At 48.2% G+C, this 22754-nt stretch overlaps 1 protein-coding gene across 4 annotated transcripts in view; it reads right to left on the reverse strand.

The window, feature by feature from the left end:
* Nucleotides 1–22754, reverse strand: part of tex9 (testis expressed 9) — a 113127-nt gene that overhangs the window by 48448 nt on the left and 41925 nt on the right. For all 4 annotated transcript variants that reach the window (XM_038813542.1, XM_038813541.1, XM_038813543.1 and 1 more), the window contains 2 exons: nucleotides 14084–14259; nucleotides 2236–2318 (listed from right to left, as the gene is read on the reverse strand). In XM_038813542.1, coding sequence (XP_038669470.1) covers nucleotides 2236–2318; nucleotides 14084–14259 — 259 coding nt within the window. The remainder of the gene's footprint in view (nucleotides 1–2235; nucleotides 2319–14083; nucleotides 14260–22754) is intronic.

Raw genomic sequence — 22754 nt, forward strand, 5'->3', positions numbered from 1 at the left:
TCGCCAACGGTTCGATCGCTAATGCAAATAGTAAGGGGGATAGGGGGCATCCCTGCCTGGTACCTCGATGGAGCCCAAAATACTCCGACCTCCTCCCGTTTGTAACCACACTCGCCATCGGGGCCGAATACAGCAGCTGCACCCACTTGATAAATCCCTCCCCAAACCCAAACCGTTCCAGCGTCTCCCACAGGTATTCCCACTCCACCCTATCGAATGCCTTCTCCGCATCCAGTGCTACCACTATCTCAGCCTCCCCCTCCACTGCTGGCATCATAATCACATTCAACAGTCTCCGGACATTTGTGTTAAGTTGTCGTCCCTTTACGAACCCCGTCTGGTCCTCATGGATTACCCCTGGCACACAATCCTCTATTCTGGTTGCCAGGACCTTTGCCAACAGTTTGGCATCTACATTCAAGAGGGAGATAGGCCTGTAGGACCCGCACTGTACAGGGTCTTTGTCCCGCTTCAGGATCAAGGAGATCAGGGCCTGTGACATTGTCGGGGGCAGAGCCCCCCCCTCTCGCGCCTCATTGAAGGCTCGCACCAGCACTGGACCCACCAAGTCCACATACTTCTTATAAAATTCCACCGGGAACCCATCCGGCCCCGGCGCCTTCCCCGCCTGCATCTGGCTTATCCCTTTAACTAGTTCCTGCAGCTCTATCGGCGCCCCCAGCCCTTCCACCCGCTCCTCCTGGACCTTTGGGAACCTCAATCTATCGAGGAAGTTCTCCATTCCCCCCCTCCTCCTGGGCGGCTCAGACCGGTACAATTCCCTGTAGAAATCCCTGAAGACCCCGTTCACCTCTTGCCCCTTCTGCACTACGTTCCCTCCCTTCTCTCTCACTCCCCCAATCTCTCTGGCTGCATCTCGCTTGCGCAGCTGGTGTGCTAGCATCCTGCTCGCCTTTTCCCCGTACTCATAGACCGCGCCCTGTGCCCTTCTCCATTGCGTCTCCGCCTTCCTAGTGGTCAGTAGGTCAAACTGGGCCTGTAAACCGCGCCGCTCCCTCAACAGCCCCTCCTCTGGTGTCTCCGCATATCTCCTGTCCACTTCTATAAGTTCCCCCACCAGTCTCTCCCTCTCCTGCCTCTCCTTCCTTTCTCTGTGTGCCCTTATGGAGATCAGCTCTCCTCTGATCACTGCTTTCAGGGCCTCCCAGACTACCCCCACCTTCACCTCGCCCGTGTCGTTCGTGCCCAGATATCTCTCAATGCCCTTCCGGACCCTTCCGCACACCTCATCGTCCGCCAGCAGCCCCACATCCAGGCGCCACAACGGGCGCTGGTCCCGTGCTTCCCCCAGTTCTACCTCTACCCAGTGTGGTGCATGGTCCGAAATCACAATGGCCGAGTACTCCGTGTCCTGCACTCTCGAAATCAGCCCCCTGCTCAGTACAAAAAAGTCTATTCTGGAGTACACCCTGTGGACGTGGGAGAAAAAAGAATACTCCCTCGCCCTTGGCCTGCCAAATCTCCAAGGGTCTACCCCCCCCATCTGCTCCATGTTGTTACATATTTTAACAAAAACACAAACAATACAGAAGTAATAAGATCTTTTTAAACAAAATAAACCGCCTCTGTTGTGTCTGTATAATTTATGCTCACCATTCTCTGTTGATCAATGTTTTATTTTGGGTGCATGAGAGCAAAGCCAAAACCCAAATTCAGCATTCTGTTTATCATCATTATTTTCAGTGTTTAGCTGAAATGGATTTTTAGTTGCATTTAACTTTTATATCGGGGTCAATTTTGAAAAGCATCCCCATAGACAGGGCTATGATACAAGAGTGCCACGTCTACATCTGCCTGCCTCATTAGCAAGACTCCAAACCAGAGCCTTACTGCACAAAATTACCAATAGATTGCCTAAATTTTAAAATGGAGTTCATCCTTTGACTGTTCTGTCCTCTATTTCGTGAATTGTGAGGTAGTCTTCCTATTTCTCCCCTTCCCCAAGTTGTTTATTCTTAAATAGCAGCTCACAATTAGGGGCTTTTCACAGTAACTTCATTTGAAGCCTACTTGTAAGAATAAGCAATTTTCAGTTTTCATTTTCATTTCACAATCACTTAATAATCATGTATTCAACATATACTTCATACTCAACAATGATAGTATTAGTATTTGATTATGACATTTAGAAAATATTTTCAATTTGGAGAAAATCCAAACCACTGATGGTGAATACTTCTGATACCCTGTGTAATTACATGTTTAAAGCCTCACCTTCTTGTTGTATTCATGAGCTAATCTATCCAGTTCCTCCTGCATTACTCGTAGTTTTGCTTTCAGAAATCGTATCTGGGCCTCTGTGAATTCAGATCAAGGAATAAATTTTCATAATTCTTTGTGTAACTAATGTAATTCAACAGAATTTTAAAAAACAAGGGCTTTCAAAGAAAGGTATCCTTTAAAGTACATATACTATTAAATGGTTACCTTTCAAAAAGAAAAATCAGATTATTAACATTCGCGCCACGGTTACCACTGACCAGAAACTGAACTGGACGAGCAACATTAACGACTAGTAATATAAACACTGTAGCTACAAGAGTAGGTAGAAATCATGTGGCAAGTAACCCACCTCCTGCCACCCCCCACCCCCCACCCCCCCCAAAAAAAAGCCTGTCCACCTTCTAAAAGGCACAAACACCATCCAGAGGACAACCCTGCTTGATTGGTATGCCTTCCACAAGCATTCACTCCCTCCAACATTGACAAACAGTGGCAGCCATGTGTACCGTCTACATCTTGCAGGAATCCACCAAGACTCCTTGTGCAGCACCTTCCAAACCCATGACTGCTACTGTCTAAAATGACAAGGGTAGTACGTACCTGGGAACACCACTACTGCAAGTTCCCCTTCAAGTCACTCGCCATCCTAACTTGGAAATCTATCGTTGTTCCTTCACTGTTGCTGGGTCAAAATCCTGGAACTCCCTCCTTAATAGCACTGTGGGAGTACCTACACCACAGGGGGTGCAGCTCACCACCACATTCTCAAGGGCAACTAGGGATGGGCAATAAATGCTGGCTTAGCCAGCGACGTCCACATCCAGTTAATGAATTAAAAAATGATGAAATCCACAAAATTAGAATAGTAAATGGATTTTTCCTCCATTCAGTTAGATGAGTATCAGCTTTGCAACTAGAAAAGTAAGAGATATCTATTGTATCTTTAGATGACAAAAGAAATAGAAATGCAGAAGCACGCGAGTTTGATACAAGATTAACAGAGGTTTATAGGTCTTCGCTGTATAAGGTTTGGCACGAGACTCCCTAAATGCCTGCGAAATAGCCGTGACGTCACATAAAGTCATATATGCATTCTTATTTTGGAAAGTGGGTGGTTCTGCTTGAGAGGAACGTCACTCAGATCTTAAAGAGTCATTGCACACAACTACAATAACCCACATATATGACATCCATCCCTCTTTACGTCTAAGGTCCAATGTAACTAGGATATTAACAAAGTAATCTGCATCAATATACAAGTGCAGGCATCATATGCTTACATTGTATTAACACAGACAATAAGACAGATGATCAGGTGGGTATCAGTTTCTCACTGGTTGCCTGCACACTTCCGGGACCTTGTCATTCTCGACCTTCGATGTATTTTCAAGTTATCTAGTAGATGTTTGAACATAGAACATACAGTGCAGAAGGAGGCCATTCGGCCCACCGAGTCTGCACCAACCCACTTAGGCCCTCACTTCCACCCTATCCCCGTAACCCAATAACCCCTCCTAACCTTTTTTTGGTAACTAAGGGCAATTTATCCTGGCCAATCCACCTAACCTGCACGTCTTTGCACTGTGGGAGGAAACCGGAGCACCCGGAGGAAACCCACGCAGACACGGGGAGAACGTGCAGACTCCGCACAGACAGTGACCCAGCAGGGAATCGAACCTGGGACCCTGGTGCTGTGAAGCCACTGTGCTATCCACCTGTGCTACCGTGCTGCCCTGTCTCAACCCTAGGAGGTGTTAAAGCAGGACCATTACTGAGTCAGGAACCCGATTCCTTGATTTGCATGCTTTGTGGTTGCTCTTTCGCAGATCAAGACGCCTCCCTCCAGCTTCTCCAACCAAAAAGGGAGGGGTTGGGGTACAATGCTGCACCAACAACAGCAAAGAATTGCTTTTTATTTAGCGGGACCCTCAAAGTGGGTCAAAATGGCAGCCTGTTCCGCAACTTTCCCAGCTAGCTTGCCTCCCCACTCGCCTTCAATGGGCAGAAAGTCTCAGAGTTTCCATGTAGCAAGTTCTTCATTTCAACCATGACAGAAAAGGGATACGGGTGAGTGGTTGGGGTCCAAAGTCTAATAGGTGGTCCAACTACAAGTTGTTCCAAACAGCTGCCCTAGGAGCAGGATGTGAAAGCCTGCCTATAATCTACATCTTATTTAAATCAAAGGAAGGAATATCTTAATTCCCCTCAAGCAGAACCACCCACTTTACAAAATAAGACTGCAGATACTTCAGAACACTTGCCAACATTGAAATTTCAAAGTAACCGAGGCATTCCAGAGGTGATGGGATTTTATATATGGCAAAGGATGGAACAAATGTTGCAGTAAGAAATGCAGGCCTACAAGCACAATTTGATCCAAAAAAGGAACAGGGAGCATTTTCCAACTCAACTCAGATACCAGCAGAGCTCCTTCAATCAAAGAAGTACTCAAAATTCCAGAGTCACAAAACACACAGGGGAGGCTATATGAGACATACGTACAAGAGCATTTTCCTGTGATATGAGTCTTCCAGCATAGTTTGCTAGGTAACTGTAGCATGTGGTGTATCAATGAACCAAACTAAAATCATGCCTGGTGGCACAAGCGTCACAGCATCAGGGACCCACGTTCAATTCCGGCCTTGGGTCACTGTCTGTGTGGAGTTTGCACTTTCTTTCTGTGCCTGCAAAGGTTTCCTCTGGGTGCTGTAGTTTCCCGCAGTCCAAAGATGTGAAAGTTAGGTGGATGGGTCATGTTAAAATTGCCCTTTAGTGTCCAAAGATGTGTAGGTTCAGTGGGTTATGGGGATAAGGTGGGGGAGTGGGCTTGGTGGGGTGGTCTTTCATAAGACTTGATGGGCTGAATGGCCTTCTTCTGCACTGTAAGGATTCTAGGATTCTGGACAGTTTCTGCATTGGGCACACTTGGTTATTCTGGCCCTTTTGAAAAGTGATACTCACACCCTGATTTTCCACTCAAACTCCAGGTAAGTAGGGATACAATAGTGCTTTTTTAAGAAGAAAAACCTTTCAAAATGTTCCGAATGGTGTTCTTGCACCAAAATTTTGTCCAGCGTAATTTTCCTATCCTTGATGTGCGAACTAATGTAATTAACAGAAATTTCCAATGTTGATTAATTCACCGCATGGCATAACCATCTTTCTGGCCTGCTTCTTAAAACCCATTTAAAAGATTGGAGAAACCCAAGTTGTGCTGGATGAAATGAAAATCGCTTATTGTCACGAGTAGGCTTCTATGAAGTTACTGTGAAAAGCCCCTAGTCGCCACATTCCGGCGCCTGTTCGGGGAGGCTGTTCCGGGAATCGAACCGTGCTGCTGGCCTGCTTGGTCTGCTTTCAAAGCCAGCGATTTAGCCCTGTGCTAAACAGCCCCTATATAATATATATATATATATATATATATAAATGTAATTTGTGCTTAATATTACACTGGTTGCACTAGTAAAGCAAAATTATGACACAGAAACTCCAGATCTATCTCTTCTCTTGAAGGTACTGGCTTTCATTCCTTTTTTTAAAAAAATATTTTATTCAAGGCATTTTGACATAAACAAACAAAAGCAGAAGAACAACCAAACAACAATATTATTTTTTTAAATTTAGAGTACCCAATTTTTTTTTAACCCCAATTAAGGGGCAATTTAGTGTGGCCAATCCACGTATCCTGTACATCTTTGGGTGGAGGGGGTGAAACCCACGCAGACACGAGGAGAATGTGCAAAATCCACACAGACAGTGACCTGGGGCCGGGATCATACCTGGGACCTCGGCGCCGTGAGGCAGCAGTGCTAACCACTGCGCCACCATGCCACCCCTCAAACGACATTATAAACAACCAACACTCACTCTGCCCCGCTCCCCTAATACCACTCCCTTCTCACATCCTGCCTTCCCCATTTTAACCTCCTTAACCCCTCCCCCACTGATCCCTCAAGCCCCCTTAAAGATAATAATAATATGGTAATCTTTATTAATGTCAGAGCCGGTGCAGACTCGATGGGCCGAATGGCCTCCTTCTGCACTGTAAATTCTATGTAATAGGTTGATATTAACAAAATCAATAAACAGCTTCCACCCGGAATCCGGGTGAACCCATCCGACCCCCGACCCCCTCAAGACGAACTTGACCTTCTCCAGCCTCATGAATTCTGCTAGGTGGTTTACCCACACCCCTGCTTTCGGCGGCTCCGAGTCCTGTCACCCGAGCAAAATCTGCCTTCGGACTATTAGGGAGGCAAAGGCCAAGACATTGGCCTCTCTCACCCTCTGGTCTCCCAGGTCTTCCGACACCCCGAATATCACCACCTTTGGACTCAAGACCATCTCCACACCCAGCACCTCAGACATCATGTCTGCGAACCCCTGCAATCTTGCACGCCCAGAACAGGTGGATGTGAATTGCGGGCCTCCCCGCCCACACCCAGCCTCTACCCACTCAAAGAACCTACTCATCCTTGCTACTGTCATATGCCCCCTACGTATCACATTAAACTGGATGAGGCTTAGCCTCGCACACGACGAGTACGCGTTCATCCTCCGCAAGGTCTCTGCCCACGTCTCAGCCCCCACCTCCCCTTCCCCACCTCCCCTCCCAGCTCCTCCTCCCACATACATTTTATATACCCGACCAAGACTCCCTCCCAATCCATCAACTCCTGATAAACATCGGACACCTTCTCCTCCCCTATCTCATCCCCGACAGCACCTTAACTTGCAACACCAGGGGCGGCTGCCCAGGAAAGGATGGTACCTCTCTCCTTACAAAGTCTCGGACATGCAGGTACTTAAAGCCGTTTCCCCTGGGCAACTTGTACTCTTTGTCCAGATCCTCCAACCGCAGATTTACGCCCTATGAACAGATCGCCAAATCGCTCAATCCCTGCCTGCCGTCACCCCTGAAACCTCGCATCCATTCTCTCTGGGGCAAACCAATGTTGTCGCAAATAGATGCCCACACCTCCAGTCCTAACTGCTGCCTCCACAGCCCTTACACTCTGTTGGGCTGGCACCACCAGTGGGCTCAGGAAGTACCTGGCTGGCGTGAATGGCAGAGGCGCTGACAACAAAGCCGTCAAACATGTTCCCCTACACGATGCCGCCTCCATCTGACCCCATGCCGACCCCTCCCCACGATCAATTTCCTAACCATAGCAATATTCGCCGCCCAGTAGTAATTCATAATGTTCGGCAGCGCCAGACCCCACCCCCTTGCTCCCGCTCCAGGAAAGCCCTCCTAACTTGCGGGGTCTTCCCACCCACAAAAAACCAGAGATCAACGCATTGGCCTTCTTAAAAAATGACTTGGGAACGAAGATTGGGAGGTTCTGGAAAATGAACAGAAACCTTGGCAGCACCGTCATTTTTACTGTCTGCACCCACCCCACCAGCTAAATCTCACCTCTTGAAATCCACTTTCACCTCTCCACTAGCTGAGCCAGGTTTAACTTTTGCAGATGCGCCCAACCCCGCATCACCTGGATACCTAAGTATTTAAAGCTCGCCCCACCACCCAAATGGCAGCGACCCTAACCTTCTTTCCTGCCCTCTAGTCTCAATAGGGAAAACCTCGCTCTTCCTCACATTCAACTTGTATCCCGAAAACCGGCCAAATTCCTCTAAAATCCCTCTGATGCCTCCAATACTGTCCAACAGGTCTGAAATATACAGCAACAGGTTGTCTGCATACAATGAGACCCTGTGCTTGACGCCTCCCATCCCCTCCCCCTATCCAATCTCTTGACAGTCCCTCAACGCCCTAAGTGCCATTGTCAGTGGCGCTACCGTCAAGGCGAAAAGTGGGCTCCCCTGCCTCTTCCCCCAAACTCTCTTGGTTCATCGCACACTTGCGACTGGTGCCTTATACAGCAACCAGACCCAATCTACAAATCCCTGCCCGAACCTAAACTGCCCCAACACCTCCAGTAGACAGTCCACTCCACCTGATCGAAGGCCTTATCCATGTCCCTTGCCACCACTACCTCCACCTCCTGCCCCTCCAAAGGCATCATGATTACATCAAGCAGTCTCCTCACATTCGCCGTCAACTGCCTGCCCTGCACAAAACCAGTTTGATCTATCACCCCGGGACGCAGGGCTCTGATTGAATTTGAGGAGAGAGCATCTGAGCTTGCAGGAGTGGAGCCCAACAGAGCCACTGACGACGAGAAACTTAGCCTTGGACGTCCAGCTAGTAAGGATTTATCCACTCGATGCAAACCGAACGGTCGAATGTGCCTTCATGTTGTCACTTACACTCTCCTAACTTACTTACACGTGTCTCCAAAAAGAGAAAACGGCCTGTGGAGGAGGAGAAAGGGTCTCTAACAAACTCCAACCCAAGCCAAGCTCAGAGATGGGCCAGGAGGGAATAAATGAGAGATTTCCACACCTGCAGAGGTGCTCAGTTGCACCCTCCACCAGCTCTGGAACACACACCTTGGTGGGTATTAGTGTTTGTTCAAGAAGGGTCTCACAATCTGGTGGTCACTGCATGGACACATGTCCGCAGGAGGAGGATAGTTCAGCCGAGGACCCTCCAATGAGCTCGGAGTTCGATGGTGAGTCTCTGGAATCAGCCTTCCAACTGATGGTGGAGAGTCGCAAGAGGTGGGACAACATCAAGCAGGGCAGTTAGAAGCCCTCAACATAGTGGCTGGTGAGTCAGAGGAGTCCGTCCATGTGCTCTCTGGTAAAGCGGTGCCCCCATGTCCGTGTCTAAAGGTCTCCAGGGGGAGAATGATGGACGCCATGAAGACCCTGGTCCAGCAGAACACCCGGCTTCTGCCAGATAGGCATGCAGACCTGCACTTCACTGCCGATGCCACGGGTGAATTCATACAGTGCCAATGCAAGAGGGGAAGGGGCACCCCAACCTCGGGGCTCCCCAACCTCCCTCTAGAAGCTCATTCCCCACAAGGGGTCAGGCCAGGATCCTTGGGCACCGGAATGGAGGCAGCAACCGGACACGGAGCAGCTGGACCACCAACGGAAACCCAAGATCAACTGGGGCCCTCTGGGCCTCGGCTTTCCAAAGGACAGCCATCAAAGTCATCAAAGGCAACATGGCAAAGAACTCCACAGACTGTCTCCACCCCTGTTTTGGATGTCAGTGCATCATTGAAAATAAGTAATACGTAAAATCAAGGGGCTGGATTCTCTGCTGTCGGGATTCTCCGTTGCACCGGCAGCGCACCTGGGTATTTCCCGATGGCGTGGGGCTGCCCACAATGGGAAATCCCACTGACTGGCTGGCAGGACGGAGAAGCCCGCTGCCGGCTAGGACGTGCCGCACCCCAGAACATGGGTGCAGCGGGACGAAGAATCCCACCTATAAAGTTTTGATCACAAGTGATTGTAAGGGTGAACACTGTCACTGTATCATCTGCAAATATATTCACAGTCATTAAATAATGTCTTTCAGGATCATTATATACTTCGTGAGGCTCCTTCTGCCCCCTTTCACACTCAACATTCCACCTTACCACATCCCCTCATTTTGCTCCCCAGGATGTAGTCATTGACTCCACAAACCACTTCCTTGCACATTCACTGGACATTCCAATCCCCTATTTACTCTTTCTTCCCACTTACGCCGACCCCCGCCTTTCTCCTCCCCTCCAAAACTCTCTACTAACTCCTTTCTTCCCTTACTCCCTTTACACCTACCCCACACTTGCACCATTCTCCCCATTACACTTTTCTCCCCTTTTCCCTTTCTCTCCATGACCCTTTCTTCCCCTTTACTCCTTTCTTCTCCAAGCTCCCTCCCCAACTCAGCTTCACTCCACCCTCAACACCCTCATCCCCGCGTCCCAGTTTCACCCTCCAAATGATAATTTCATTCCACCTCCCCCCAAAGATCTTCCTCTCCTACTTGCACATAAACTACCCTCCATCGCTACCCCACCCCCACCCTTCGCCACATCGTTATCAGCCCATGGTGAAGAACCTGAAGTTCTAAAGCAGGTCCGAGATCAGTGATGATAAGGTTGCTGCGTTTGGACCTCCCACCTTCTGAGAACTGCTTCACAGTGGCGCCATGTGCATGAACTGCTTCACGGTGGCGCCATGTGCATGAAGGTCCACCCAGCATGTGATGTGCATGTTGCCCTAGATCTCCTCCGCGATCTGAGCAAGACCCTAACATTAGGTCCTGACCTTTGCATGCCTTTTGGTGCAGACATGTTTTGGACCGACGTATTTTCCTGCTGGCATAACAGAGCATCAGATGTGGGGGCACGATTCCGGTCAGGCCTTCATTTACATGCCATTAGTGGGATGCAAAATCGGTTTCATGCTGGCTTCCCGTGGGATGATCCATCTTGGCCTCCTCTGGAGATCTTCAACATCACAAATTCTGGTCTTCAGCCAATTTGATTCACTCCATGTGATATCAATAAATGGCTGAAAGCACTGGATACTGCAAAGGCTTTAAGTCCTAACAATATTCTGGCAATAGTACTGAAGATTTACGCTCCAGAACTTACCACACCCCCTAGCTAAGCTGTTCCAGTACAGCTACAACACTGGCATCTGCCCAGCAATGTGAAAAATTGCTCAGGAATGTACTTAGACAAGAAGCAGCACTGTAGAAAAGAAGCAGGACAAATCCATCCCAGCCAATTACCGCCCGCATCAGTCTATTCTCGATGATCAGTAAAGGTATGGAAGAGGCCATTAACATCATTAGCAAGCGCCTGTTGCTTAGCAATAACCAGTTCACTAACGCTCAGTATTGTCGGAGGATGGGAATCCTGCAGTGAGTAACTCACCTAACTTCTCAAAGTCTGTCCAGAATCTACAAAGCAATCCAGAATCTACAAAGCTCATGTCAGGAGTGTAATGGAATACTCTCTCCTTGCCTGGATGATAACAATATTCAAGAAGCTCGGCACCATCCAGGCCAAAGAAATCCGTTTGATTGGCACCCCATTAACAAATATTCACTCCCTTCACCATCGACACAGCAGCAGTAGAGTGTACCAGCTACAAGATGCACTGCAGGAACTCACCAAGGCTCCTTAGACAGCACCTTCCAAACCTGCAACCACTACCATCTAGAAGGACAAGGGCAGCAGATACATGGGAACACAGTCACCTGGAAATTCCCCTCTAAACCACTCACCGTCCTGACTTGGAAATGTATAGCCATTCCTTCACTACCACTGGGTTAAAATCTTGGAACTTTCTCCCTAACTGTAGCACCATGGAGGCAACAGTTCAAGGAGGCAGCTCACCACCACATTCTCAAGGGCAATTATGGTTGGGCAAAAAATGTTGGCCAAGCCAGTGAAATCCATATCCCTTGAATGAATAAAAAAATGTAGCCCCCCACTCTTGTTTCTTTGAAAGTTACACTATAGAAATTTGTTGTATGTTGTTTTAATTTTAGGACTGTCAGCAGATAGATTTCAGTCAATTAACAGGTGCAAGTTATTTGTCCAGATATGTTAATTCTGTATCACTGAAAGAGACTATATCTGAATCCATTCCCATTCAAAAAGAATACTCACAATCTTGAATCTGAAACATTACAGCTGTCTCACCATGGTCAAACTGCCCCCCACTAAAATTTGGAGTGGTAGCAAAAATCTGTTTTTCACATGTATATGTTTGGAGCCAGAACTGATCTTTCTACACAAACAAATGTCTTGCAGGAACATGAACCCCAGATTATGCACAGATTACATGTTTTGTTCAAGCATTGTGTGCAACCTTCAAGGATATACCAGCTGGCAGTACATCAAACAAAGAGCAGTAAATCTAGACCTGATGTTACAGATAGAAGATGACACTATTAATCCACCAGCCTTATCCAAAGCTAGTTTATTCCAAAACTGCACATATTGCACCTTCTGCAAGACAGCCAAGGTTTTGATCTCTTTCTCATCTTGCAGGACTAGCCATCGCCCACACGAATTGTGATGATAAATCAGAAAGGAAATTAACAAGTGAGCATGTGGTGGAATGCAAAACCTCTCTGCCTCTGCATTTTTGGCGATAGGTTATTTTTCCATCACACTGGTCTGGAACACATAGATTCCTGCTCTATGTCAGTCTCTTTTTCCACCATTTACAGACTTATTATAACCTTTATTACAATCAAAAGAGATCCATAAAGTATATTCTTACAATCATGTTTTATGTGATTCTGAAAAATAGTTTAAAATGAGCTGTCAATTATAGGCAGAAGTGCCTGAGCTATTGACACTCGGAATGTTCCTGGCCTGTGTTGAGTTGGCTGGTCTCAACAAGGCAACATTGGGGAACTGGCAACAGAACTCAGTATTCCTAAGTTTGGTTGGGGGAAATGGACAAATTGCATGGACATTTGCACAGGGCAGGATCAAGCTTGGCTTTAGCTGGTCACACAGCACACCAACACTCCAGTGATGTATTAGAGGGTAGATATTGCTTGTGGAATCATACCCCAGAAAATAAGCCAATGCCATTATAAGGAAGAAACAGAAGAATCAAAGAATAAAAGAGGAATTTGTCAGAGAAGGGGGGAATAATTAACCAATTCAGTCCTCCTGTTCTGAAATCTTGAACAACGTTTCTGTGCTTTAGATGTTCCGATTATTACCATGCACTTGCTTTCGGAAAAAAACTCTTCTTACTGATTTTTAGTGACTTCCTGCAGAGAACAATCAGCCTAATTCCTATCATCTACATTTGCTCCAGTGCTTGTTAAAGAAAGGTCATTTTAATACTTTCTACTGCTTCATACGCTCCTCTTCTCATTACATATGTGATGTGGAGATGCTGGTGTTGGACTGGGGTGGGCACAGTAAGAAGTCTTACAACACCAGGTTAAAGCCCAACAGGTTTATTTGGAGTCTCTAGGTTTCGGAGCGTAGCTCATTCATCAGGCGAGACACCCGATGAAGGAGCTACGCTCCGAAAGTTAGTAATTACAAATAAGCTTGTTGGACTTTAACCTGGTGTTGTAAGACTTCATTACATATGTGAACACTTGCAAGGATGCTGGACCCCAAGGTACTTTTCTGAAATAACCGACTAGTGATGCCCATTATAACAATGGTTCAAATTTTGTTTCCACAAGCTTGCATAAGAGAGATGTGCACTGGCTGATGTTTTCATAGAATCCCTACAGTGCAGAAGAAGGCCACTCAGCCCTTTGAGTGTGCACCCGAGAGAGCACCCACCCAGGTCCACTTCACCGCCCCATCCCCGCAATCGCATTCAACCTGCACAAAAGCTTTGAAACCTCTTTTCAAATAACCATTTTGGTAAATTGTTTACCTACATACTAAGGTTACGGAAGTGGGGGTTAGAATAAAATGAAGATTTAGAACTTAAAGCATTGAACGCAAAAACAGACTCATAACATCAGTTAAACTCATACAAAAATTAGTTGAAGCTGCACATTTCTCAGCTATTTAACTGACAAAATCTGTTTTCCAATGCTGTTCAATAAGAAGATGCAAAGCAAAAAAGTCTCCTCTTCTCTCTCACTTCAGATTAATGTTGTTGATGTCCAATTACAAAATTAACTAGCCCAAAACTCCAATCATTTAATTAAACCTGAGTGAATACAGTATTAAAGCTTCTGTGGTTTCTGAAATCCCTGAAATGTGACCCAATTTCTACAACAGTCTGTGAAACCCGAAACTTAGAATGCAAATCTCGTGGTGTAATTTTATCATGGTTCTTCTACTCAATTTTAGTAACTTTTTGAAATGTTTCTGATAGGTTTACTCTACTGCAAGTTTTTTTTTGACAGAATAATGCAGATTTTAACAACTGAATTGCCTAATCTAGAGAAATAGTGGTAATGCAAAGCCTTTAGACCCACCTGTGCCCATTTCATTGCCAATGCTGGGCATGACTTCATTTTCCACATCAGCTGAAAAGCCATCCTCCAGTTGACCTTCAATTTTGTTGATTGTCTTTTCAAGAGAGAAATTGGAAAAGTCCTCTGGAACTGCTACGTCATCAGCTGCATGCAATTCAATAGTTTTGTGTTTAGCACTAAAATTTAAAAAAAAAGTCAAATATTTTAGTCTCAATTTTCCTATCTCTTGTTCAAAACATGACTTTGTTCTTCTGGAACTAACATAGTTAAAATTGAGGAGGAAAGAGCCTTTACTTGTCGACATGCTGGGAGTGGTGAGCCGTAGGGAGCATAAGAACACTAGAAATAAGAGCAGCAGCAGACCTGTTGGGCCCTCGAGCCTGCTCCATCATTCAATAAGATTATAGCTGATCCGATTGTGACCGTAACTTCATTTTCCTGCCCGTCCCTCATAACCCTGGACTCCCTTGTTAGTCAAAGATCCATCTAACTCAGCCTTGAGGGGGCGACCGGTAACACATGAGAAACCTGAAAGTCCGAATCTCCAGTGTCCTGACAGGCTCCCTGTTGTAAGTCAGCATGATTGACTTGGCTTGCAGTCTGGCCTGGAGCACTCCAGAGGAGGTCGTTGTACCAGATAAATCCGATCCCCAACCCTTCAAGGTCCAATCCTCTATCTTGGGAGGGAGGAGGTTGATCACCTCATGATCGGGGCTGGAAGGATCACCTTCTGCTTCTTCTGGCTCACACAGGAGGCTGTGAAGTTACTTGTTTTCTCCCTAAGGCTGTTCTCGCCTTGTTACTGCTGCAAAATCCAGTCAACCACAAAGTTAAACTGCAAAGCAGGTTAAACCTGAGGCTTTCAGTCTCATTAGCACTTTTAAAATGCCAAACTGTGCGGGGAGCCTGCTTAGCTGCCCGCCCCTTGTCCTGTCTTAGTAAAACCCAGAATTCAGTGGGTTGCAGTGTTTTCCCGAAGCACTCAGAACTTTTCCCATTTAACCCCAACCCTCACACAATGCCACTCATGCGCCCATGTTAAAATTCCCACTCGGACTCTCAGAAAGACTGAAAAATCAAGGACAAAAGCAGAGAAGAAATGTTCACCCAGCTATAATGTTAAATATTTAGCAAATATTGCACCCCAGAACTCAATGGTTTTATTACTATAATTATGTACACTAAAATAAGGATAAAACATACAAACCTCACAGTCTAAGAATATAATCTGCAATCCAGTTGTATATAGTGTTTCAGCGGCAAATTGTAATATGTCCGGTTTGAATTTATGGAGTAAAAACAAATTGAAATCAGAAGTATTTTCACTTATTTCAAAATTTTATTATCTCAGTGAAACATTTGGCTTCTCAGACACTTAAATGTGCTTTGACAGATTAACCTAAATGTAATTTGATTTGCCAAATGCCATTCAGGCATCCAAAGTTGAATACACCCTTTTTAGAGGAAAGGCTGACTATTACAAGGAACCTGTTAAGGGCAGTGGGACAACTACCAACAAAATAATATTTGGCATACAGGGCAGCTATAAATTGCTACAAGTGGAACATGCATACAGCAATCCAGAGTTGAGTGTAATTACTGTATTGCTACGGTTCACATTAAATTGTCAATCCTGCCTTTGCATAGGTCAGTGGTATTTAAACTGTAGCCCATGGATCATAAGTAGTTCACAGGTCTTTTCTATTAACCTGCAAAGTCATGGTAGTATCCCTGGTTTTTCGATCTGATGCACCCCTCTGTCCATTTCTTTTCCTGTTTGAGTCCAGGTTCTCCTCCTATTAAATACTTAGCAGCCTGAAGAGGAGGTTTGCAATGGCACAAAGAAAATTTAAAGAAAAATCTGCTGTCGACATATAAAATGATTTGATGTGATTTATTATCACATGTACCGAAGTACAGTGAAAAATTAGGGTTATCTCCCTCCCGTAGTCTGATTCATCGTTGTTTGAGATACGGCCCACCACAGTCATATCATCCGCAAACTTATATATTGAGTTGGAGTTAAATCTTGCCACACAGTCATGTGTGTATATAGGGGGTACAGTAGAGGACTGAGCATACATCCTTGCGGGGCCCCGGTGTTGAGGATTATTGTGGAGGAGGTGCTGTTGCCTATCCTGACAGATTGCAGTCTGTTGGTGAGGAGGTCGAGGACCCAGCTAAACAGGGAGCGGTCAAGTCCAAGATTACAGGCTGGTGGTGATGAGAGTGGGGGTTATTAGCCTTGTCGGGATAATGGTGTTGAAGGCGGAGCTGTAGTCGATGATCAGCAGTCTTACATAGGTGTATGAAAGTCTCACTGAGTTGTGGTCGCCCTCAACACCACCTACACACCATCCTCACCCCCACACTCACCACTACTAGCCTGCAGTCTAATCGTGCATCTTGTCTTGTGTCTTGGTGATGGAGGGGTCCATGTGGTATCTCCAGCCAGTTGCAGAGACGGAGCCACCCTATTCCCCCCATGAGAGGAACCAGAGCGGGCCAGGACTGTCAGCACCATTCACAGGGAAGCCTCAGGGGATAGCTCCGCTCGCACCCCCGTCCGTGGAGCAGGCCGGTGGCCATCGGACACCCCGCGGGAGGAGGAGGTGATGGAGCCCATGCCAGTGACTCCCGCAGAGAAGGTGCAGGAACACCGCAGCACCTCAGACTCTCCCCCTGCCCCTTCTCCCCTGTCACTGGTAAGCGTGGTCACCCCAGAAGATGGCCGTCAACGCAGGCCTAGGTCGCAAGGCGGGAATCACAGCAGGCCTTCTCCACTCCTAATGTACCATCTAGGGATCCACCTGAACGTGGCGTTAGGGCCCGTGAGATCAGGAAGTTAGACACCAGTTAAGTTGGCACGGGTGCAGGGCACAGTTTAGTGATAGGGCCTCGGGCACATATCTGTAAATATATGTGCACATTAAACACCTGTTAACATGGTTACAACCTGTTGCGATGCTCTGTCAGATGAGTGCGATGGGTGGGCTGGTCTGGTATGGCCAGGAGGGGACGCAGGGGAAATGGGCGGATGTTGTGGATGGCCTGGGCTCCTCTCCCTCCCTCCCGTCCCCACCACCATCATCCCGGAGATGTAATGAGACCATGTGATGGAATGGTCAGCTCACATACAGGGATCACCCAGGTGGACGGTGGAAATTGCTTCCATGGGCAGAAGTCAGACTTGCCAAATGATGCGGAGCACCAGGGCTCATTGCAGAGCGGATGGTCACCATCCTCCAGCTCATGGTCCAGACCCACTGTTACTGTCAACCTAGGGCCCGCACCCCGTAGTGCGGCTGGTATGTATCACGGAAGGGGTTGCAGGTGGGGAGAGGGAGGGTGGGATAAGGTGTCCGTGCCTGTGGTTAGTCCCCGGCGCCCCGAGTCGGTGAACATGAAGGCGATTAGAGTATCCCGTGTGTGTCGGCTCTCGCACACACCTGTGCGGCTCCTATGCCTGCTTTGGCCCCAAGTCCTCCCCATCGTCATCCTCCCCGTATCCTCCTCATCTGATGTGGCCTGGCCTTCATCCTCCTCCTCCTCCAGCACATCGCCCCTCTGCTGCGCGATGTTGTGGAGGATGCAGCAGGCCATCACAACGTGGGCAACCCTCTCAGTGTCATACTGGAAGGTTCCTCCAGAGCGGTCCGGGCACATGAACTGCATCTTCAAGATGCCGAAGCACCGCTTGATCACACCCCTGGCTGCATGGGTGTCGTTGTAGCCGGTCTACGCGTCGGTCTGTGACCTCCAAATAGGTGTTATCAGTGGATAACTCCTGTCACTCAGGAGCCAAGATTCGTCAAGTGTGCCTGGATGAAGATGTCGTGCACATCGCCCATTGCAGACGTGCATGAAGCGCAGCTGATTGTCACATATCAGCTGCAAGTTCATCGAGTGAACTTGTGGTTCACTTTCAGTTTGTGTACAGCGGCCTGTCCGTCTCCTGGTGCTCGTAAGGCAAAATGCTTCCCGGCGATCACACCCTGGACCCGGGGCATCCCGTTGATGGCAGCGAACCCCCTCTGCCCAGGCATCCTGGTGGGCTCGGTCCACATTGAAGTGGATGTATTGTGGCGACTGGGCATATAGGGCCTTAGTGACGACGCTGATGCACCTGTGCACCGAGCTCTGTGAGATCCCGGACAGGTCCCCACTCGGCGCCTGGGAGGACCCCGTGGCGTAGAGGTTCAGGGTGACCTTCACCTTGATGCACACCGGGAGCAGGTATCCTCCCCCATTTCCCGTGGTGCCAAATGCACCATGATCTGGCAGGTATGTTGCCCTGTCCCCCTGCTCAGCATCTTCGGGTTCAAATCTGGTTCGGCTGGTCCTCGAATAGCAGGTGCTTCCGGTACACATGAGGCCTCACGTGCCGCCTCCTTGGCACATCATCGGCCTGTTGGACTGCCGGTTCTCCAACCTGGGTGGCTGCCTCCTGTTCCTCCGGGGCAGGCTCTGCTGCTGCAGCTTCCTCATCCTCGAGCTACGCCCGCTCGTACAGCCACATGGCATCCGCCAGGGCTGCGGCGACTAGGAGGAAGGCCACCATTGCTAGTTGTATTCCAATATCCATCATCTGCAGGGGGTAAAAGGCAGACATGTTAGCATGGTTCGTGCCCCCGTGCCCAGTCAGGTCCAACGGGTGCACGGTGCCCCCGGTTGACACTATGGACTCAGCCCCATCATGTTCAACACCCCTTCCTCCCCCCCCCCCCCCCCCACACACCCTTGCCCCCCCCCCCCCCCCCCCCCCCGCACACCCTTGGCCTTGTCGGTCCACTGCATCGTGGAGACTCTGGCCTTGGTACCGGTCCCTGCTGCAAGGGGTACCCTCGGCTGGCACTGCCCTTACCAGCGGTACGCTTCACGGCCCCCTTAGGGGCTACTGTGGGAATTGCCCTGGGTGGGCCCTGGGTTGGGCGGTATGGCAGGTGGTGGGGTTAGGGAGAGTTGGGGCACCCATACAGCCGGTGTCACTCTGCAGAACCAAGGCGGGCAGACTGTGGGGTGTGCTGCAAGATGGCTGCCTTACAGGCCGCGGCAAAGATGATCCGTGCCTGGACACCAACCCATTCCCGTGGGGGCTCACCCCGACCACACAGCCCGTTCCCCTGGCCCTGTCAGCCTTGCCAGAGTCTGGCCCAGCCACCCACTGTCGCGCCTCTCCATGTCCTACCACTCTCTCCCTCATCAGCCACGATGCCTGTTTCACGATTTTTAAAAGCATAAGTGGACCGCACCATCGCGGCCATTGGAGGCGGGGAATCACGGATTTGATTTGATTTATTACTGTCACATGTATTAGTATACAGTGAAAAGTATTATTTCTTGCATACTGTTCAAACAATGCATACCGTACACAAGGAAGGAAGACGAGACTGCAGAATATAATGTTACAGTTATAGCAAGGTGTAGAGAGAAGATCAACTCAATACGAGCTGGGTCCATTCAAAAGTCTGATGGCAGTAGGGAAGAAGCTGTTCTTGAGTCGGTTGGTACGTGACCTCAAACTTTGGTATCTCTTTCCTGACGGAAGCAGGTGGAAGAGAGTATGTCCGGGGTGCGTGGGGTCCTTAATTATGCTGGCTGCCTTTCTGAGGCAGCGGGAATTATAGAGAGAGTCAATGGATGGGAAGCTGGTTTGCGTGATGGACTGGGCTACATTTACCTTTTGTAGTTTCCTGCGGTCTTGGGTAGAGCAGGCTCCATACCAAGCTGTGATACAACGAGAAAGAATGCTTTCTATGGTGCATCTGTAGAAGTTGGTGAGGGTCGTAGCTGACATGCCAAATTTCCTTAGTCTTCTGAGAAAGTAGAGTCGTTGGTGGGCTTTCTTAACTACAGTGTCGGCATGGGGGAACCTAGACAGGCTGTTGGTGATCTGTACACCTAAAAACTTGAAGCTCTCGACCCTTTCTACTTCGTTCCCATTGATGTAGACAGGGGCATGTTCTCCACTATGCTTCCTGAAGTCGATGATAATCTCCTTTGTTTTGTTGACATTGAGGGAGAGATTATTGTCGTCGTACCAGTTCACCAGATTCTCTATCTCATTCCTATACTCTGTCTCGTCATTGTTTGAAATCCGACCCACTACAGTGGTGTCATCAGCAAAGTTGGAGAGGAATTTGGCCACACAGTCATAGGTGTATAAGGAGTATAGTAGGGGCTGAGGACACAGCCTTGTGGGGCACCGGCGTTGAGGATGATTATGGAGGAGGTGTTGTTGCCTATCTTTACTGATTGTGGCCTGTGGGTTAGAAAGTTCAGGATCCAGTCGCAGAGGGAGGAGCCGAGGCCAAGGCCACGGAGCTTGGAGATGAGTTTTGTAGGAATGGTGGTGTTGAAGGCTGAGCTGTAGTCGATAAATAGGAGTCTGACATAGGTGTCTTTGTTATCTCGGTGTTCCAGGGTAGAGTGCAGGGCCATGGAGATGGCGTCTGCTGTGGACCTGTTGCAGCGGTAGGAAAACTGTAGTGGATCAAGGCAATCTGGGAGGCTAGAGTTGATTCGTGCCATGACTAACCTTTCGAAGCACTTCATGATGATGGATGTCAGAGCCACTGGACGATAGTCATTAAGGCAGTTTGCTTGACTTTTTTTTGGTACAGGGAGGGGCTGGTTTAGCTCACTCAGCTAAATCGCTGGCTTTTAAAGCAGACCAAGCAGGCTGGCAGCACAGTTCGATTCCGTACCAGCCTCCCCAGACAGGCGCCGGAATGTGGCGACTAGGGGCTTTTCACAGTAACTTCATTGAAGCCTACTCATGACAATAAGCGATTTTCATTTCATTTAATTTCATGGTCGTCTTCTTGAAGCAGTTAGGGACCTCGGATTGTTGTAAAGAGAGGTTGAAGATGTCTGTGAATACCCCCGCCAGCAAGACCTGAGTGCTCGTCCGGATATCCCATCCAGGCCAGTGGCTTTCCATGGGCTGACCTTCAGGAAGGCTGCTCTGACGTCTGCAGTGGTGATTTCATAGAATTTACAGTGCAGAAGGAGGCCATTCGGCCCATTGAGTCTGCACAGGCTCCTGGAAAGAGCACCCTACCTAAGGTCAACACCTCCACCCTATCCCCATAACCCAGCAACCCCACCCAACACTAAGGGCAATTTTGGTCACTAAGGGTATTTTATCATGGCCAATCCACCTAACCGGCACATCTTTGGACTGTGGGAGGAAACCGGACCACCCGGAGGAAACCCACGCACACATGGGGAGGATGTGCAGACTCCGCACAGACAGTGACCCAAGCCGGAATCGAACCTGGGACCCTGGAGCTGTGAAGCGATTGTGCTATCCACAATGCTACCGTGCTGCCCAAATGAAAATCGCTTATTGTCACAAGTAGGCTTCAATGAAGTTACTGTGAAAAGCCCCTAGTCGCTACATTCCGGCGCCTGTCCGGGGAGGCTGGTACGGGAATCGAACCGTGCTGCTGGCCTGCTTGGTCTGCTTTAAAGGCCAGCGATTTAACTCAGTGAGCTAAACCAGCCCCCCTGATCTCAGATACAAGTTCATCCGTGGCTTCTGAGGTGGAGGGGTCGCTCTCGCTGACCTCTTGCTCAAAGTGGGCATAGAATGCGTTGAGCTCATCAGGGAGGGGTGCGTTGGAGCCAACGATTTTACATGCCTTCATCTTGTAGCCTGTTATATCTTGCATACCTTGCCATAGATGGCGGGGATCCGTGTGGCTAGCCTGGGAGTCGAGCTTGGTCCGGTACTATCGTTTGGCATCTTTGATGGATTTCTTTAGATCATATCTGGCTTTCTTATAAAGGTCAGGGTCGTCTGGCTTTCTTGTTGAGGTCAGGGTCGCCTGACTTGAACGCCTCAGACCTAGACTTCAGCAAGCAGTGGATATCCCTGTTCATACAGGGTTTCCGGTTGGGAAAAACGCGGATATCCCGGAGTATACTGGATCAGGCCTGTTAATGATATGCAAACGGCATTTACTGTACGGGCATCGGAGAATTGCGATTTGCCGTGAAATCGGCACCCACCACAATATTGTCGCTGAAAACGATTCTCCGCCCAATCGCATTTCCCGATTTCGCCGTCGACCGCCGGAGAATCCCGCCTCATGTGTTTGAATTTAGCAGGATTGAACTGACTCTCTTTGCTGTTTTCTCAGTGATGGATTTAGGATCTATCTACCAATAAAGGAAGAGTGGGAGCAGACCTTTCCAAATTACCAGCTGCATGAAAGCGAAACAAGCAAAGACAGGGCGTATGTTTTAAAAACTGGATAGTGTACAGGCAGCATGCCATAAGGCTTCCCAAGTTGCTAACTAAAATGTAAGAGATGCTAAGTTAATCTTTAACTTTTGTTTGGCAAAATCCTGCGTTGGACTCGTGATTCCTAGCAATTCCTCAAATTAATGTACCTACCACATGGCCGTGCTCTCACCTGACCAGAGCTGTACAAGAGTGTCCCAATGAAAGCCACATATGTAATTTTGTGCCCCATTACTGTGGTAGTTTCCTGGGTGATCCAATATGTCACAGTACTCTGAATGTGACTCCTTTTTTAAAGCTATTGTGCAATTATTTCCGGTTATAATGTTTAAATGGGTATGCTACTTGTATCCAAATTGTTATACAAGTTAAACTATTTTTTATTTGTATCTCCTGCCTAGAATTGTCACAAAATTACAA

Source organism: Scyliorhinus canicula, chromosome 12 (genome assembly GCF_902713615.1).
Source record: "Scyliorhinus canicula chromosome 12, sScyCan1.1, whole genome shotgun sequence".
NCBI lineage: Eukaryota > Metazoa > Chordata > Chondrichthyes > Carcharhiniformes > Scyliorhinidae > Scyliorhinus > Scyliorhinus canicula.